A 19,889-nucleotide genomic window follows, 5' to 3' on the forward strand; every position below is an offset into this window, starting at 1 on the left:
TTAGAGGCAGCAGAATGTATAATTGATTTACTCATTTAAATATTTTAATTTATTCCCTATTTATTACTAGGATTATATCCAGATTCTTTGCATGATATTCAAGGCCATTCCCATTTTTCTGCTCCTATTTCTTTGCCTTTCTTCTTAAAATTCTCTAGCAATGGATTATTTACCGCTATCATCCCAAAGTCACTTTCTTACTTGCTGGGTAGCTTACCTTCTTCATTTGCTTATATTGTGCCTGGAATGTCTATGCTGTCCAAATTCAGGCAAAGGAACAAAAATTCTACTTAGTCCTCAAGGTTCTATTCTTCTGTTAGGTCGTTTGTGAAGCATTCTTTTCACATAATTAGTGTTCCATTCTCACTCTTCCTGAAGCAGTTTATATTTACCTGTGTTAGAAAGTTTATCACATGGTTACATTTTGTGCATCTTATGCAGGCATACTTTTCTTTCTTGAAAACTGAAAACTTTTGAAGGAAAGTGCCATATTGTACTTTTTAAAAACAACTCCAGTCATCGCCACCATGCTTTGTATAGTGTAGGCTCTTGATAAAGGCATGATAAAGTAGTAAATAAATGAATGAGTATGAAAGAAATATTAAATTACTTGGTAGGAATTACTGAAGAGCTCACTGGTGCCATGAAATCTGCTTTTACTTCTTGGACTTTTTTGTTAAAGTATACATTTAGCATTGATATCATATGTAGAATGTGTAGCATGAGCATAAACTGGTCTCATTTTTTATATCTTTCTTGCTTTGCATTATTTTATATGTTGTTTGGAGTTTTAAAAATGTTTCTCACCAAAAATGTAATTCATATATAAGAAAATGTATTTTCTTAGGGAAATTAAATCTATTCTCATAGAGTTTGATTGAGTTTTTTTAATACTTTGGCTTAATTCTTAATCATAATTTGAATTTTTGTGTAAGTAAGAAAATACTATTATTTATATCTAATTTGTATCACATTTTGTTAAAGTAATTGATGTGCTCTTTTGTTTCAGCTAAACCATTTACTTCTAAAGTGAAACAAATGCGATTACATAGAGAAGACTTTGAAATATTAAAGGTGATTGGTCGAGGAGCTTTTGGGGAGGTAAGAGATTAAGATTTTATAAAAAGTCTGCTAATTGTTTTGGAAGCTGTTTTATATACTCATGAGATAATTTAGCTGAAGTATTATTTACTTCTTGTTGTAATTGATATGGTTCATCAGAAAATATATTAAAGTTTTGAATGAAATGTTTTTACGTGGAATTTTTTTCTAAGATGTTTCACATTTTCACATGTACTTCATATGTCATTGTAGGTGTGACTGTGTTTCTAGATTCCTTTATTCCATTGGGCTATTTGCCTCTCCCTGTGGCAATACCATATTGTTTTCAATTATTCTAGTTGTAAGGAGTCTTGATATGTGGTTGTGAATATATTCTAACCTCCCTCCACCTCCCTAACCTCCCTCCACCTCCCTCTCCCTATGTCTCCTTTTCCCCATGTATTTTCATATTATTTTAAAATCAGTTTTTTGATTTCTACTCATACACATAGAAATTTGGATTAGGATTGCATGGAAACTGGAGATCAATTTACAGATAATTGATATCTTAACACTGAGTCAGCTAATCCATAGACATGGTATATTCTTCCATTTATTTAGAGCTTTATAAATTTTTCTCAATAATGTTTTGTAGTTTTCATTCAGTGTAGACGACCTCCACATATTTCAGCAGATTTATTCCTAGATATGTGATATTCTTGATGTTATTTTATTTAGAATTAAGTTTCATTTTCTAGTTGTTTTCTTGGGTAGTTAGAAAAATAATTGAATTTTGTTATTGACCTCATGCCCAGTGACCTTGTTAATTATACTTTTTAAAGTCATGAGTTGTGTTGAATTTTTTTTTTTTTTTTTTTTTTTCTTATTGACAGGTATGGAGAAGTTGTGTTGAATTTTAATAAAATGTTTTATCTGCATCTTTGAGACACTCATGGTATTTCTCTTTTGTTAATGTATTGAACTATACTGATTTATTTTTGAATATTAAACTATCTTTGCATTACTAAAATAAGCCCAACTTGCTTGTGATGTATTATCCTTTTTACATATCAATGGATTTCGTGTGCTATTTTTTGGTGTGTTTTTTAGGACCTTTATACCTGTGCTCTTGAGAGAAATTGGTCTGTAATTTTCCTACTTCTAATGTGCTGATCATATTTTGGTATCTTGGTTATGCTAGTCTCATAAAGAGGGAAATGTTTCCTCTTTTACTGTTCCCTAGAAGAGTTTGTGAAGATTGTTATTATTTTTTCCTGATATGTTTATAGGATTTCACTGGTGAAGGCATTTGGGCCTAGAGGTTGCTAGTGAGAAAGTTTAAAATAAAGTATTTTATTTCTATAATGGAAACAGAACTACTTGGATTTTCTATTTTTCTGTCAGTTTTGCTAGGTTTATCCATATCATCTAATTTTTCAGGTTTATTACTACATCGGTCATTTGTACCTCTCATTTTTTGATTTATCTTGCTAGGGGTTTATTAATGAATTAGTTTTTTGGCTTTTTGAATTTTGCTATTGTATTATAGATTTGTATCCGTTTTCTTAAATTTCTGCTCTTTAATATTTTATTTCTTCTATTTTCTTTGGTTTTAACTTGCTAGTCTTTTCCTAATTTATTGCAATACAGCATTGATTTTGATTTCTTCTTTTTAAATCTATATTTATGGTTATACATTTTCTTCTAAGCAGCCTTAGGTACAGCTGACAAGTTTTGATATGTTATATTTTCATTATTATTTTGCTCATAATACAATGTGATTTAAAATTTCTATGGTTTTTTTTGATCTATGAATTTAGAAGTTTATTTCTCAATTTCTAAACAATTTCTAGTTATATTTCTTTTATTAAGTAGTGGGCAGAGAACATACACTTTGTGATTTCAGTTCTTTGAAATTTGCTATACAATGTTCTGTAAGTATCAATTAGGTCAAATTCGTTAATCTTGTTTAAATCTTCCTCATCCTTATTTTCTGTTTTCTGTGCTTGATTTATCATTCTCTAAGAGTTTTTAAAAAATTTTTTTAAAGTTTTTGCTGATGATAAACACAGTTATTATATCTTCCTGGTGATTAACTCTTTCATCATTATGAAATGTTCTTGTTATCTCTGTAATGCTTTTTGACTTAATGGAGTTATATCTTCTAGGTGATTAACTTTTCATCATTATGGAATGTTCCAATTATGTCTGTAATATTTTTTTATTTAAATTTTTCTTAATCTTATTAGTAGAGCTACTCTAGCTCTCTCTATTAATATTTGCATTAAATATCTTATTCCATCCTTTTAGTTTTAGCTTTTGATATTTTCTGTTAAGTATTGTTAGGTTTTGTTTTTTTAATCCAGTCTTGTATATTTTATCTTTTAATTGGAGTATATCTGGTCACTTGACATTTATGTATTATACTGTTTATTATCATTTGTTTTCTATTTGTCTTGTCCATTCTGTGTTATTTTTCTTTAACTTCTTGCTTTTTCTTGGATTAATGGAATATTTTAAATTACCCCCTCATGAATTTCGTGGTTTTACTTTCTTTTATTAGTTTCCCTAGAGAATGCAACATGTATCCTTGATAAATTTGTATTTTTCCAATTCCCATTTACCCAATTTCTACCTTTCTTTGTTATTGCTGTCATGTATTTTAGTTTGACATATATTTGAAACCCCAACAGATATGATTATACTGTTGTTATTCAGTTAGATTTACCTACATATTTATGTTTTCTCTTGCTGTTCACATTCACATACTTCTATTGACATACTTCCCTTTGGGATCTTTTTCCTTTTGACTTAAAAATTACCTTTAGTATTTCTTTAGTATAGGTTTGCTGATGATAAATTCACTGCTTTTTTTTTGTCTGATAACGTGTTTATTTTGAGGCCTTAAAAATTTTAAATTTGAGGTATATATAAATATATAAGTATGGCTTGGTGGATTTTTACATGTGTATGAACTTGTGTAAACCATCATGCAATTCAGGGTATAGAATACTTCCAACATTCAAATAGGCTCCCATTGCCTCTTGCATTGAATAACCAGTTCCTTCTTAACTGTCTATTCTGACTTCTATCATCATAGATTTATTTTGATTTATTTTGCTTGTTTTTGCTATATTAATGGAATTATTATATTTACTTTATACTCTTTGTTTCTGGCTTCTTTTGCTCAGTATTATACTTATGTGACTCACCTAGTTTTTCACTGGGTTCACTGTATTTCTTACCATCAGTTATTTCTTCATACTAGTGTTGGTGGGTGTTCAAGTTGTTCATGGTTTTTGGCCATTTGGCCATAATGCTGTTATGCACATTCTTGTACATGTCTTTTGGGAGATTTTATAAAGCACTTATTTGTGTTTCATATATATTTAGGAGTAGAATTTCTGGGTCACAGAGTAGGCATATTTAGCTTTAGTATATAATGCCAAATAATTTCCCAAGTGGTGCCTGATTTATACTCCCACCAACAATATATGAAGGTTCCGGTTGTTTCATAACCTAACACTTGGGTCACTATTTTTTTTTTAATTTAGCCATTTATTAATGAGTGAGTAGTTGTATTGCATTGTGATTTCATTTTGTGTTTCCTGATAACTCTTAAAGTTGAACACATTTTGTCATATCACTACTTTACATCATTTGGATATCCTTTTTCTTGAAGTGCACATTTTGGAGTTGGGGGAGTAGGAGCCCAGTGTGTGGGTTCTCTGACTTACTGGTATATTCTGGATACAAGTCCTTTGTTGGAGACATACTGATACATGTGTATTAAAAAAAATCTTTTTTGTGGTTTGGCTTTTACCTCTCTTTATAGGTATTTTATGGAACAGAAGTTGTGTTAATGAAGTCCAATAAATTAAACATTTTTTATAATTAGCGATTTTTGTTTTGTTTTTAAGAATTTTTTCTAACCTCAAGATCATGAAAATTTTTTCCTATAATATTTAAAAGAATTCTTTGTATAATCTTTCAAAATAAAGCTTTTACATTTAGGTGTCTAATCCATCTGGTATTGACTATTTTGTGTTTTCTGAGGTATAGATTAAAGTTCATTTTATTCTTGTGGTTTCTCAGTATCATTTATTGTAAAGACTACCTTTCCACATTTCATTACAAAGGAACTTTTGTTTTTGTTTTTGTTTTTTTTTTTTTGAGACAGAGTCTCACTTTGTTGCCCAGGCTAGAGTGAGTGCCATGGCGTCAGCCTGGCTCACAGCAACCTCAATCTCCGGGGCTCAGTGATCCTACTGCCTCAGCCTCCCAAGTAGCTGGGACTACAGGCATGCGCCACCATGCCCGGCTAATTTTTTGTATATATATTTTTAGTTGGTCAATTAATTTCTTTCTATTTTTGGTAGAGACGGGGTCTCGCTCAGGCTGGTTTCGAACTCCTGACCTTGAGCAATCCGCCCTCCTCGGCCTCCCAAAGTGCTAGGATTACAGGCGTGAGCCACCACGCCCGGCCAGGAACTTTTGTTTTAAATCAGGGGTCCCTAAATATGTTACTCATTAATTTTTAATAGTTTTCAGTGTAGAAGTCTTGTTTCTGTTTCATTAAATTTATTTACAAGTCTTTGATGTTTTTTGAGAAGTTTATAAATGATAGTTTTGGAATTTTCTATTTTCTACTTTTGTTGCTAGGATAGAAATACAGTTGTTTTTTTTGGGTATATTTATCTTTTATTTAAGGACCTGTTTAACTTATTAATTCTAGTTTATATATAAATTTTTAACAATTTTCTATGTACTTAAATTATATCATCTCTAATGATAGCATTTTTTTCTTTCCAATTTTTATGCCTTTTATTTCTTTTTCCTATATTATTGAAATAGAGAAGATCTCTAGTAAAATGTTGAGTTCAAGTAGTGAAAAAGTACATTCTTGTCTGGTTTGTGAATTTAGCATTCACAAATAGTAAATACAGTTGAGTATGAAGTTTGCTACCACTTTTTTCTATTGTTATTTTTTTTATTTCTAGTTCTAGTCTATAGAGACTTGTGAAGAGGAGTTAACTTTTATCAAAAGCTTGATCTTTATCTATTTTGATTTGATTTAACTACTATATTTGGTTAATATGGAAATTATAATAATTTTCAAATATACCAATATTGTATTACTATATAAATCCAGTTGTTCCTGATGTACCCTTTTAATTTAGGTTTTTTTTTTTTTTTTTTGAGACAGAGTCTCACTTTGTTGCCCAGGCTAGAGTGAGTGCCATGGCATCAGCCTAGCTCACAGCAACCTCAATCTCCTGGGCTCAAGTGATTCTGCTGCCTCAGCCTCCTGAGTAGCTGGGACTACAGGCATGCACCACCATGCCCGGCTAATTTTTTCTATATATATTAGTTGGCCAATTAATTTCTTTCTATTTATAGTAGAGACGGGGTCTCGCTCTGGCTCAGGCTGGTTTTGAACTCTTGACCTTGAGCAATCCGCCCGCCTCAGCCTCCCAGAGAGCTAGGATTACAGGCGTGAGCCACCGCGCCCGGCTTAATTTAGGTTTGATTTGCTAATTTGTTTAGAATCTTTTTGTTTACATGCATGAGAGAGAGTGGCTTTTAATTTGTGTGTATTATAATTTCCTTACATTTTGGAATGATATACCTAACTCATAAGAAAATTGAGAAGTTTTCCATCTTTCTCAGTTTTCTGAAAGCATTTGTGTAAGATTGGTATTCTTTTAAAAAGTTTCTGGAAGAATTTACTAGTGAAGCCCGTCTGAACTAGGAACTCAAATATTTTTTGTTTGTTTATGTTTTTTGAAGTAAATTTTGTACATGTTGTAATATACTAATTGTATATGTACAATTCCATGAGTTTTGACCAATGAATCACCCTTATTTATCAGGTATAGAATATTTCTATCACCTTAGGAAGTATCCTTCCCTGTAGGTTCCCCACTTCTTCAATCAAATGGTAACCACTGTTCTGAGTTTTAAGTGCAGATTAATTTTGGCTGTTTGAAAATTTCATATAAATGGAATTATATAGTATGTACGCTTTGTGTCCAACTTTTGCTCAGGATAATGTCTGTGAAGTTCAGCCTTGTGATTACATTTATTAATACTTTCATTTTATTGCTGGGTGGTATACCATTTTATCAATGTACCACAGCTTATCCATTCTGTTGATGAACATTTAGGTTGTTTCCAGTTTTTTGGCTATTGGGAATAAAGCTGATATAAATATTCTTGTATAAGTTTTAATGGAAATATGTTTTTATTTTCCTTGGATGACTACCTAGAAGTGAAACTCTTATGCTAAGTGGTAGGTGCATATTTAAATTTAAAAGAAACTGGCATACTATTTTCCAATGAGATTGTACCATTTTATATTCCTCCTTGTTCTCTCTTCTCACCAATATTTTTTGTTGTTAGTCTTCTTCATTTTAGCCATTCTAGCATGTAATAGTATCTTGTGGTCTTAATTTTTATTGTTGTTTGGATTTGTGTTACATAGGAACATAATGATGAGTTTTTGTGTGTTTATTCACCATTCTTATATCTTCCTTTATGAAGTAAGTATACGTAAATTTTTTGCTCAGTTTTTAAAAATTGAGATGTTTGTATTTTTATTGAGTTGTAGGAGTTCTTCATATTTTATATTTATGAAAGTTCTATATCAGATATATGTTTATTTTCTCACTGGTTGTGTGGCTTGATGATTCATTTTCTTAAAAATGTCTTTTGATGGGCAGAAGATTTAAATTTTGATGGTATAATTTTATCACCTTTTTTCTTTTATGGTTAGTATTTTCTTTGTTTTTTTCTAAGAAACCCTTGTTTATACCCAGGTCACAAAGATATTTACCTAGGTTTTTTTCTAAAGCTTTATAGTTTTGGCTCTTATGTTTAGATTTATTATCCATCTGTAATTCATATTTGAGATAGGTTCATTTTTTTTTTCATATGGATATCTAATTTTTTCAGCACCATTTGTTGAAAAGGCTATTTTTTTCTCTATTGAATCACTTTGGCACTTTGGTCAAAAAATAAATTTGTCATATAGGTGTGGATCTAGTACTGTTCTACTTTATTTTGTTTATCTCTTTGTCCTCATACCAATACTACACTGTCTTCATTCCTGTAGCTTTATACTGTAAAGTTGAGAGTTTGTGGTGAACTCTTGAGTGTATATTCTCCCACTTTTTTCTTTTTCAAGATTGTTTTAATTCTAGGACTTTTGCATTTTAGACTTAGTGTTTCAATTTTCATAAAAGCCTGCTGGAATTATAATTGAATTTTCATTGAGTATATAGATAAATTTTGGGAGGACTTACATCTTAACAGTATTGAGGGCCAGGCGCAGTGGCTCATGCCTGTAATCCTAGCACTCTGGGAGGCCGAGGCGGGCAGATTGCTGGAGGTCAGTAGTTCGAAACCGGCCTGGGCAAGACTGAGACCCCGTCTCTACTATAAATAGAAAGAAATTCATTGGCCAACTAACATATATAGAAAAAATTAGCCGGGCATGGTGGCACATGGCCTGTAGTCCCAGCTACTCGGGAGGATGAGGCAGTAGGATTGCTTGAGCCCAGGAGTTTGAGGTTGCTGTGAGCTAGGCTGACACCATGGCACGCACTCTAGCCTGAGCAACAAAGAGAGACTCTGTCTCAAAAAAACCCTAACAATATTGAGGCTGTTAGTCCATGAACTAGGTATTTCTCTTTGTTTTTTAAGGTCTAATTTATTTTTTCTCAAGGATTTTAGTATATAGGTCATTTTTTTTTTTTTTTTTTGAGACAAAGTCTCACTCTGTTGCCTGAGCTAGAGTGCCATGGCATCAGCCTAGCTCTCAGCAACCTCAAACTCCTGGGCTGAAGCGATCCTCCTGCCTCAGCCTCCTAAGTAGCTGGGACTACAGGCATGCGCCACCATGCCTGGCTAATTTTTCTACATATTTTTAGTTGGCCAATGAATTTCTTTCTATTTTTAGTAGAGAGGGTGTCTTGTTCTTGCTCAGGCTGGTTTCAAACTCCCGACCTTGAGCGATCCTCCTACCTCAGCATCCCAGAGTGCTAGGATTATAGGCATGAGCTATAGGTCATCTTCATATTTTCTTAAATTTATTCCTAAGTAGTTAGGTTTTTGATGCTATGATAAATGACATTTTAAAAAATTTTATATTCAAACAGTGTGCTGCTAATGTAGATAATATAGTTGATTTTTGTATCTATTTCCTGAAATCCTGCTAAAATCATTTATGTTTTTATAGTTTTCTTATTGTTTGTTTTTTTTGTTAGTTTCTCTATGTAAGCAATCATATTGTCTGAGAATAGGGATGATTTCTTTTTTACTTTTAAGACTTTATACTTTTTGTTTCTTTATCTTGACTTATTTCACTAGTTTGGACCTTTAAACTTTGGCCTGGCGCTCAATAGCCAGGCAACCTTGCCCACAGCCGCACTCACAGTCCGCACGACAGTGTGCGCTGCGCATTGACAACGGATCCATTTTGCTCTTGTGTGATGAGGAAAGCTTTAAAGCACTGAAAGCTTGTTTTACTTTACAGGCAGCTTTACTTGCCATGCAAATCAGAATAGGTAACATATGCATATACGTTTTCATTACGTTATTTTTAAATGTTCACAATTTTATTTTGATAAATGAAAACTTAGAAAAGTTATATCACAGCTGTCAGCTAAAGTCTCTGTGCGTGTTCATCTGTGGCTATTGACTGTAGTTGACGCTTGGCTGTGTGCGTTCATCTGTGGCTGTTGACTATAGTCGATGCTGGTCCCGAAGTGGTTAATACAATGTTGAATAGTTGTCACAAGGGTTGGACATACTTACCTTACTCCTGAATTTAGGGAGAAAGAATTCAGTGTTTCACTGTTAAGTATGATGTTAATTGTAGGCATTTTGGTAGGTGCCCTTTATCTGGTTGATACATTGTCTTCTATTACTAGTTCATTGGGAATTTAAAATATATAATTATTAATGGTTTTGAATTTTGTCATATGCTTTTTCTGTATCTTTTGAAATACATGGTTTTTAAAATTAATTTAATATAGATTATTTTGAGTTTTTAAAATAGACTTTATATTTTAGAGCAGTTTTAGGTTCACAACAAAATTGAATGGAAAGTACAGAGTTCCTATATACCCCCTGCTCCCGCACATGCATATCCCCACCCCCGTCAACACCCAGAACTGGGATGGTTCATTTGTTATAAGGTGTGAAACTACATTGACACACCATTATTACCCAAAGTCTATAGTTTGCAGTAGGGTTCACTTTATTTATTTACTTAAACATTTTTTTTTATTTTTTTATTTCAGCATAAGGGTACAAATGTTTAGGTTATGCATATTGCCCTTGCCCCCCCCCCCATATTTATTTACTTTTTAAATAGTCTTTATTGTCTTAAAAATAGATCACTTTGCCAGTAAGTGGCCTAAAAAACCCCCCTGATCACACAGTTTTTTTGTATTACGGTAATATTTGTAGGTGATTTATTTTGAGCCACATTTAATAAACTTCTATGTATGTTTTGACCTAACAGAAGAAGATGAGGCACAGAATATAATTTTAGAGTTTACTTGAGCCAAAGAGAGGACAGCTGCTTGAAACAACTTCCAGGTTGTTTTGGGAGATGCTCTATTTGGCCTTTGATACAAGTAGGTTTTTAAAGGCCAAAGGGAATAAGGAGTGGGCTTATCATAGTTGTTTGACAGGAATTCTCATTGGTTTATAGAAATAACATTGATTAGTGATTGGCTATACATTGTTGAACTATAAGATATGAGTAGAGTTCACTCTTGATTTTGTACATTTTATGAGTTTGGACAAATGTGTGATGACATGTATCCACTGTTACTGTGTCATTAGTACTTTCACTGCCCTTAAAACCCTCTGCACTCTGCTTCTTCCTCCCTCCCTCTTCCTAACCCCTTGCCATTACTGATCTGTTTGTTGTCTCCATAGTTTTGTCTTTTTCAGAATGTCATATAGTTGGAATCATACAGTATGTAGTCTTTTCAGATTGGCTTCTGTAATTTAGTAATGTTCATTTAGGGTTCTTCCATGTCTTTTCATGGCTTGATAGTTCCTTTCTGAGTGCTGTATAATATTGCATTGTCTAGAGGTACCATAGTTTGTTTATCCATTCATCTACTGTAGGACATCTTAGTTACTTCTAAATTTTGGTGATTATGAACAAAGCTGCTATAAACATCCATGTGCAGATTTTTGTATGGACATAAATTTTCAACTCATTTGGGTAGATATCAAATCATTTGGGCATGATTTCTGGACCATGTGATAATGGTATGTTTAAGTTTTATAAGAAAATGCCAAACTGTCTTCCAAAGTGGCTGTACCATTTTGCATTCTCACCATCAATGAAAAAGTTCCTATTTCTTCACATTCTCACCAGCATTCAATCTTGTTGCTGTTTTGGCCATTCTAATAGGTGTGTGGAGATTGTTTTAATTTGCTGTTTTCTAATGACATCTGATGTGGAGCATCTTTTCATATACTTATTTGCCATCAGCATATCTTTGGTGAGGTGTCTGTTCAGATTTTTTGCCTATTTTTTAATTCGTTAGTTTTCTTATTGTTGAGTTTTAAAAGTTCTTTGTGTATTTTGTATGACAGTCTTTATATCAGATATATCTTTTCCAAATATTTTCTCTGGATCTGTGACTTATCTTATTCTCTTGACTATCTTTCACAGAGCAGAAGTTTTTAATTTTAATGAAGTCTAGCTTCTTTTCATGGATCATGCCTTTGGTGTTGTATGAATTTTGAAATCCCAGTGTCTTGGATCAACTTCATTTGGTCATGATTAACTGTCCTTTCAAGATATTGCTCTATTCAGTTTATTAATATTTTAACTATCTTTATATCTGTTTCCATGGGGAATGTTGAACTATAATTTTCTTTTTTTTAATATCTTTGTCAAGTTTTGGTATTAGGGTTATACTGAACTTACATAATCAGTTGTGATATCTCCTTTTTTGTTCCTGATGGAGCTTATTAGAGATTTCTCTTTTCTGCTTTTCGTTAGCTTAGCCAATGGCATGTCAATTTTGTTTATTTTTTCAAAGAACCAACTTTTAGTTTTATTAATCTCCTGAATAGCTTCCCTATTTTCAATTTCGTTTAGTTCTGATTTGATCTTGTTGATTTCACTTCTTCTGCTGGGTTTGGGGTTGGTCTGTTCTTCTTTTTCCAGCTCTTTGAGTCGTTTTGTTAGATTGTCTATTTGTGATCTTTTTGACTTTTGGTTATAGGCATTTATGGAGATAAACTTTCCTCTCAGAACTGCTTTAGCTGTGTCCCAGAGGATTTGATAACTTGTCTCTCCATTGTTATTTTGTTCATAGAATTTTTTTATTTCCATCTTGATTTCTTCATTTATGAAGTAATCATTTAGTAGGAGGTAGTTTAATTTCCACGTTTTTGTGTAGAAATGTGAGTTTCTGTTAGGATTGATTTCTACTTTTATTCCACTGTGATCTGAGAAGGTACATGGTATGATTTCTATTTTTTTAAATTTCTTGAGATTTACTTTGTGTCCTAGGATATGGTCAATCTTAGAGAATAGAATGTCCTGTGAGCTGATGAGAAGAACGTATATTCAGTGGATTTTGGGTAGAATGTTCTGTAAATTTCAGTCAGACCCAATTGTTCCAGAGTTTTGTTTAAGTCCATTATTTCTTTATTAATTTTCTGTTTGGAGGATCTGTCTTGTGCCATAAGTGGGGTGTTGAAATCTCCGGTAATTATGGAGTTGCTATTAATCAATTTGCTTAGATCCAGTAAGGTTTGCTTTATGAAACTGAGTGCACCTAAGTTGGGTGCCTATATATTTAAAATTGTTATCTCTTCTTATTGAAGTGTGCCCTTCACCATTATATAATGACCCTCTTTGTCTTTCACTACTTTTGTTGGTTTAAAAACTAAATCGTCTGAAATTAGAACTGCCACATCAGCCTTCTTTTGGCTTCCACTTGTATGGAATACTGATCTCCACCCTTTTACTTTTAGTCTATATGCATCCTTGCAGGTTAGATGTGTTTCCTGAAGACAGCATATACTTGGCCTGTATTTTCTTATCCATTCAGCCAGCCTATGTCTCTTGAGTGGAGAGTTTAAGCCATTCACATTTATTGAGAGAACTGATAGGTAACGTAGATTATTGTTCATTCTGTTGGGTTAGATGTTGTTGCTTTGATTTCTCTCTTGAGCCATTGTATTGTCTGGCCTTTAATCTTCGGGTTTTGGTTGTTTTTATATTCGTGAGTTTTTATTATGGTGTTCCGTGCATAACACTGATTTGAGTACTTCTTATAGGGCTGGTCTTGTCTTGGTGAATTCTCTGAGACTTTGCTTGTCTGAGAATGTCTTTATTTCTCCTTCATATATGAAGCTTAGTTTTGCAGGGAATAAGATTCTAGGCTGGGCATTGTTTTGTTTCAGAAGAGTGAGAATGGGGCCCCAGTCTCTCCTTGCTTGTAAAGTCTCAGTAGAGAAGTCTGGTGTTATTCGAATTGGCTTTCCCTTGTATGTTACTTGCTTCTTTTGTCTTACAGCTCTTAGAAGGGCCTCTTTAGTTGATATTTTGGTCAGTCTGATGACTGCATATCATGACGTCTTCCTGTTTGCATTGAATCTCCCAGGGGTCTTCTGAGCTTCTTGAACTTGTATATCGAGATTTTGAGCAAGGCCTGGGAAATTTTCCTCTATTATATCTTCAAATAGCTTGTCCAACCCTTGAGTGTTGTCTTCTTCCCCTTCTGGTAACCCTATGATGCTCACATTAGGTTTCTTCACATAATCCCACATCTCTTGTAGGCTTTGTCTTTTCTCTTGTTTCTCTGCTCTATCTCTGTGACTATTTTATTTAGTTGGAAGGTGTTATCTTCAATCTCTGAGATTCTTTCTTCTGTTTGATCTACCTTGTTCTTGAGACTTTCCACTGTATTTTGTAGTTCCCTGAATTGATTCTTCATTTCCAGGAGTTCGGTTAAACTTCTCTTCATTGTGTCTATTTCTTTACTGAACTTTTTTTCTAAGTCCTGGAGGTTTTTTGTGGTTTCTTTGTGTTGGTTATTGAGTTGTTCTTGCAGGTCGGTGAGTGTTCCTATGATCCACATACGAAATTCCTCTTCTGTCATTTTGGTTGCCTGATTTGGGTTGGTGTCCGTTTCTAGGGGGCTGGTGCTCCTCTTTGGGGGTGTGTTTTCCATTTGGTTCTTCATATTTCCTGAGTTCCTTCGCTGATTTCTTCCCATGTTGATCAGTTGTTGTTTCTTTTCTTTAGGTTTTTGTTTGGGTATTCACACGCCTTGTTTAGTTTCTGAGCCTGTAGGTGGTGTCTGTGGGTGAGATTTGACCACTGCCTGTATAATGAGTCAGTAGGTGCCATGAAAAAGCTGTGCAGGATGTCGTCCCTTTCAGTAGGTGGCGCTTGCTTGGAGGAACAGGCTATGCTGTTGTTTCTGTGTCCTGTTATCAGCTCTTGTTCCTGGAGAGAGGCACTCTAGTGCCTCAGGTGGTTGGTGGGGCCCTGGGCCTTCCAGGTGTGTCCTTTTCTCCCCCGCAGTGAGGGCTGGTCTGGGTGAGAGTCTGGGTGGAGCTGGGTTTGGTAAGCCTGCCCTCAGGCACCACCAATGCTGTTAGTAGGGGTCAAAGTTCTGTTCTCTGCTTCCAGGAAAAGCTGTCAGGGAGGGGCTGGAATGGCCCTGCTTAATCAGAAAATCTGTGTGGGGGTGGGGCTGTCTGAGACCTGCAGTCTGGAGCGGGCTTGGCTTCTTTCCACCCTCCCCAACTCCACAGCTACTCCTGGGCCTCTGCCAGCAGGCCAGACCACATGCCACCAGGCCTCCCCTGGCTGTGATGCCGGCGGGGAAGTTCCCTGCACAGGAACGCCACCTGGGCTGGGCCTATGGCCTCCTTTTGGGAGGAAGGTTGCCCCCTAGGACGCTTATCTGCCCCTGAAGGCACACACACCTCGGTAGGCTGTTCACAAATATCCCTTCTGTGCCCCGGGCAATGCGAGACCCTGGTGCATGGGATTTGGTCTGCAGGTCTGACCTCTGGGTCCCAGAGTTCAAACTATATCCCCACCAGGGAGAGGAGTGCCGTTTCCAATTCACCCACAGGGAATCCAAGCTGGGTCTATGTCTCTCAGCCTCAGGGTCTGCCCCGTTCTCCTGGGATCACCATACCATCAGCACCTGGGAGAGCTGGCGGGTAGGGAGCTCACAGTCTGAGTTCCCCTTAGTCAGCTGTAGGGTCCCAAAAGGGAAGGTCTGGTTCCCTGGAGGTACCTCCGGCTGGTGGCTGTATTGTCTCTCTGGGCAGCCTCGGGTAGGGTCGGGGGAGGGGAGGAGGAGGCAATATGGCGCCTGCCACGGCTGGAGTATGTGCACACGGAGGTGCCCCAAGGGAGTTGGGAGCCTGGTGCTGCTACAGGCTCACCGCTTGCTGGTGGCGGCCATCTCTGGGCTGGTGTCCGCAGGTCTCTCCACCCGCTGGGGAGCCCACCAGCAGTCCCAGATGCAGGGGAGGGGAAAGGTGACTGGTCCACCTACCCATCTCACTGGTCTCCGGGCTGCTCCGGCGGTCTCAGCTTCCAGTTCTCCTCCACAACCTCCTCCCGTGGAGTCTCCCGGGGTCTCAGGTACCCCTCCTTCCAGCCCTCGTCCGCTGTATGCTCGTCTTCTTGCTTCTTTTTTCTAATTTCTGCTAGAATCTGTTTTTTCTGCAGAGACAGTCTGTCTGGTGGTGTTTCTCGTCCGCCATGTTGATCCTCCCCCTGAATTTCTGTTTTTATCTTTATTTTCTTCCTTCTACTTTCTTTGGATTTAATTTGCTCATTTTTCCACCTAGCTTTTCAAGGTAGAAACTTAGATTTTTGATTGTTTATCAGTCCAATTTAAATATTATAGCTATAAATTTCCCTGTCAGCAGTGATTAGATACATCCCCAAAATTTTGATAACGTTGTATTTTTATTGTCATTCATTTAAAAATGCTATTTAATTTCCTCTTTGATTCATAAGTTATTAATATTTCTATTATTACATTATTTACTTGTAATAATTTTGGGTCCATTTGAGTTTTTTTATTGATTTCTAATTTAATTTTTTTATAGTTAGATAACATACTCTAATTTTTCAATACTTTTGGAATTTGTTTTATGGTCAGAATATGGCCTATTCTTTGTGAATCTTCCATGTGCATTTGAAAATAATGTTCTATATTTATTGCTCATTCTGTTTTACAAATATCAGTTAGGTCTAGATGGTTTATATTGTCATTAAAATCTTACATAATTTACTGATTTTTGGTTAGCTCTGTGAATGACTTAGGGAGGGTATTAAAGAATTCATATATAATTGTAGGTATATCTGTTTATCCCCTGTAGTTTCATCACTGTTTATTTCATGCATTTTGAAGCTCTTACTAGGTACATACACATTTGTAATTGTTACATCTTCCTTGTACATTGGCCCTTTTATCATTATGGAATGATGTTTCCCTTCATGTAATGTAAGACTCCTTGTCTTGTAGTCTCATTTGCCTCAATATAGCCAAGTTTCTTATGGTCTGAACCATTTCTTCTTGCATTTGTATTTTATGGTCTGAACCATTTCTTCTTGCATTTGTATTTAAAGTGAATCTCTTGTGAATGACATGGAGTTAGGTTTTACATTTTCTACACATTCTGATCATCTCTGCACTTTAATTGGGCTGTTTAGTCCATGGGTCAACATACTTTTTGTATTAAGTGACAGTGAATATTTTAGATTGCAAATTCCATATTGTCTCTGTGGCAGCTGCTCTTTTCTGTTATTTTATTGTGAAATGTAGCCATAGGCAATTTGTAAATGAATGATAGATGTGGTTGTGTTCAAATAAAACTTTATTTATGAAAACAGATGATAGGCCAGATTTGATCTTTAGGACATAGTTTGCTGAAACCTGGTTTAGATGTCTTATTACTAATATATTTGTAGATATGGTAGATTTAGGTGCCATTTGGTGTTTATTTTCTGTTTGCCTCATAATTATTCTTCTGTTCTTTTCCTGACTTCTTTAGGTTACTTGAATATATTTTGATATTCTCTTTTGATTTCTCTTTGGCTTATTAGACAGACCTTTTGGTATTATTTTCTTAGTAGTTATTTAATATAGATCTTTTTTTCCACTCCAAGAATTTAGCATCTTTTAAGAAGTGTCACAACATTTTTATTCATCACAGAAACATCTCTTGTAAATTTTCTTCCTGGTAGTGACTTTCCTCTCTCTTCTTTCTTTCTCCTTGTACATGAACCGAAGCTCGTATCAATTAAATTGTTCAGAATTAGAGTCAAACAAAAACGAATTGGAATAACCCAGTCACAAACACATATAATTCCTACCCAAAAGCCAGTATGTATCTTACTTGATCAGGTATAAAAATTGGAAAGGAAGATTAGAACCGTGGATTGATTGTACATATGCTGTTATTATTTACCTCAGAAATCTAAAATAATACCTGAAACCTATAAATGAAAGAGATAATTTGATAATAATTATACATATACAGAAATATTTACTTTCATATGTATAAAGAACCACTGTTAGAAGATAATAGAAGAGAAAAAATAATAACCTACATCATAAAAATGTCAAGGCTTTCTGAGTTAAGTCATTAAATATGAAATGTCTCATTTCACATCAAAAGTTTATTATATCTCAAACAAGAAGCACTACAATTAAAGTATGCACCTAAACTATCAACACAGTGTTGCCATCTTAACGTTAGCTTCTTTATGCCAGCAGTGAAGAAACCTGGAGACTAAGTGGTGATGAAATCATGAAAGGCGTTTTCCACAGCTTGTAGAGAATAGAATATTTTTCCTTGCAAGAAGTGGTCCAAAGCCTGGAAGAAGTGGTAGTCAGTTGGTACAAGGTCTGGTGAATATGGTGGCTGACAGAGAGTTTTGAAGTCCGGCTTCTGTAGGTTGAGCAGCACTGTTAATGTGATATATGGGTGAGCATTGTTTTGTGAGAGTATTGGCCTCTCTCTGTTGACCAGTCTCAGCTGCTTAGTCACAAGTCTACTATTCATTTTGTCCAATCAATTGTAGTAGACATCTGCTGTCATCAATTGACCAGGTTTCATGGAACTACAGTGATTAATACCAGTGCTAGACCACCAAGCAGTCGCCATTAGCTTTTTTTTTTTTCTTTTTTTTTTTTTTCTTTCAGCATATTATGGGGGTACAAATGTTAAGGTTATATATATTGTCCATGTCCCCCTCCCCCCTCAAGTCAGAGCTTCAAGCATGACCATTCCCCAGACGTTGCATATCTGACTCATTATGTTTGTATATACCCATACCCTCTTCCCTGCTCCCACCCAATAAATGTTATTCCTATATATCCACTTAGGTGTTGATTGTTAATACCAATTTGCTGGTGAGCACATGTGCTTGTTTTTCCATTCTAGAGATATTTCACTTAGTAGAAGGGGTTCCAGCACTAGCCATGAAAATACAAGAAGTGCTATATCACCATTATTTCTTAAAGCTGAATACTACTCCATGGCCTACATAATACCACATTTTATTAATCATGTATTGATGGGCATCTGGGTTGTTTCGACACCTTTGAGATTGTGAACTGTGCTGCTATAAACATTCGAGTGCAGGTGTCCCATTTGTAGAGTGTCATTTGATCTTTTTGGTAGATGCCCAGTTGTGGAATTGCTGGATCAAATGGTAGATCTACTTGTATCACTTTAAGGTATCTCCATATTGCTTTCCACAGAGGCTGAACCAGTTTGCAGTCCCACCAGCAGTGTAGGAGTGTTCCTCTCTCTCCATATCCGCGCCAGCATTTATTGTTTGGGGACTTTTAAATAAAGGTCATTCTTACTGGAGTTAAGTGATGATCTCATTGCAGTTTTGATTTGCATTTCCCTGATGATTAGAGATGTTGAGCATTTTTTCATATGTTTGTAGGCCATTATTCTATCTTCTTTTGAAAAATTTCTGTTCATGTCCTTTGCCCACTTTTTGATAGGGTTGTTTGATTTTTCCTTTCTGATTTTCCTGAGTTCTAAATAAATTCTAGTTATCAGCCCTTTATCACATATGTAGCTTGTGAAAATTGTCTCCCATTCTGTTTGCTCTCTTGACAATTTCTTTGGCTGTGCAAAGCTTTTTAATTTGATCAAGTCCCATTTATTTATTTTTGTTGCTGCTGTGATTGCCTTTGGGGTCTTCTTGATAAATTCTTTGCCAACACCAATGTCTAGAAGAGTATTTCCAACATTTTCCTCTAGAATTCTAGTAGTTTCACACCTAAGGTTCAAGTCTGTTACCCAGCGTGAGTTGATTTTTGTGAGAGGTGAAAGGTGTGGCTCCTGTTTCAGTGTTGTACATGTGGCTATCCAGTTTTCCTAGCAGCATTTATTGAATAAGGATTCTTTCCCCAGTGTATGTTTTGACTGCTTTGTCGAAGATTAGTTGGCTATATGAGGATGGTTTTATATCTGGGTTCTCTGTTCTATTCCACTGGCCAGTGTCCCTGTTCTTGTGCCAGTCCCAAGCTGTTTTAATTACTATAGCCTTGTAGTATAGTTTGAAATCTGGTAAATTGATACCTCCTATTTTGTTTTTATTGCCTAGGATTGATTTTGCTATACAGGGTCTTCTTTGGTTCCATACGAAGCAGAAAACTATTTTTTCTATATCTGTAAAAAATGATGATGGTATTTTAATAGGGATTGCATTGACTCTGTAGGTCACTTTGGGTAGTATAGACATTTTAACAATGTTGATTCTGCCGACCCATGACCATGGTATATTCTTACGTCCTCTG

The 19,889-nt window shown here is 35.2% G+C and overlaps 1 protein-coding gene and 1 long non-coding RNA gene across 16 annotated transcripts in view; one reads left to right on the forward strand and one right to left on the reverse strand.

The window, feature by feature from the left end:
- Positions 1–248, reverse strand: part of LOC142861039 (uncharacterized) — a 32,667-nt gene extending 32,419 nt beyond the window's left edge. Inside the window, exon 1 of the long non-coding RNA XR_012913562.1 lies at positions 218–248. This is a non-coding gene — a long non-coding RNA (uncharacterized LOC142861039). The remainder of the gene's footprint in view (positions 1–217) is intronic.
- Positions 1–19,889, forward strand: part of CDC42BPA (CDC42 binding protein kinase alpha) — a 245,674-nt gene that overhangs the window by 34,544 nt on the left and 191,241 nt on the right. For 14 of the 15 annotated variants that reach the window (XM_012751184.3, XM_012751187.3, XM_012751188.3 and 11 more), the window contains exon 2: positions 1,010–1,101. In XM_012751184.3, coding sequence (XP_012606638.1) covers positions 1,010–1,101 — 92 coding nt within the window. Of the gene's footprint in view, positions 1–1,009; positions 1,102–19,889 lie in introns of those variants that run through there. The other variant, XM_012751196.3, reaches the window with a different exon arrangement.

This window comes from Microcebus murinus, chromosome 19 (genome assembly GCF_040939455.1).
Source record: "Microcebus murinus isolate Inina chromosome 19, M.murinus_Inina_mat1.0, whole genome shotgun sequence".
Taxonomy (NCBI): Eukaryota; Metazoa; Chordata; class Mammalia; order Primates; family Cheirogaleidae; genus Microcebus; species Microcebus murinus.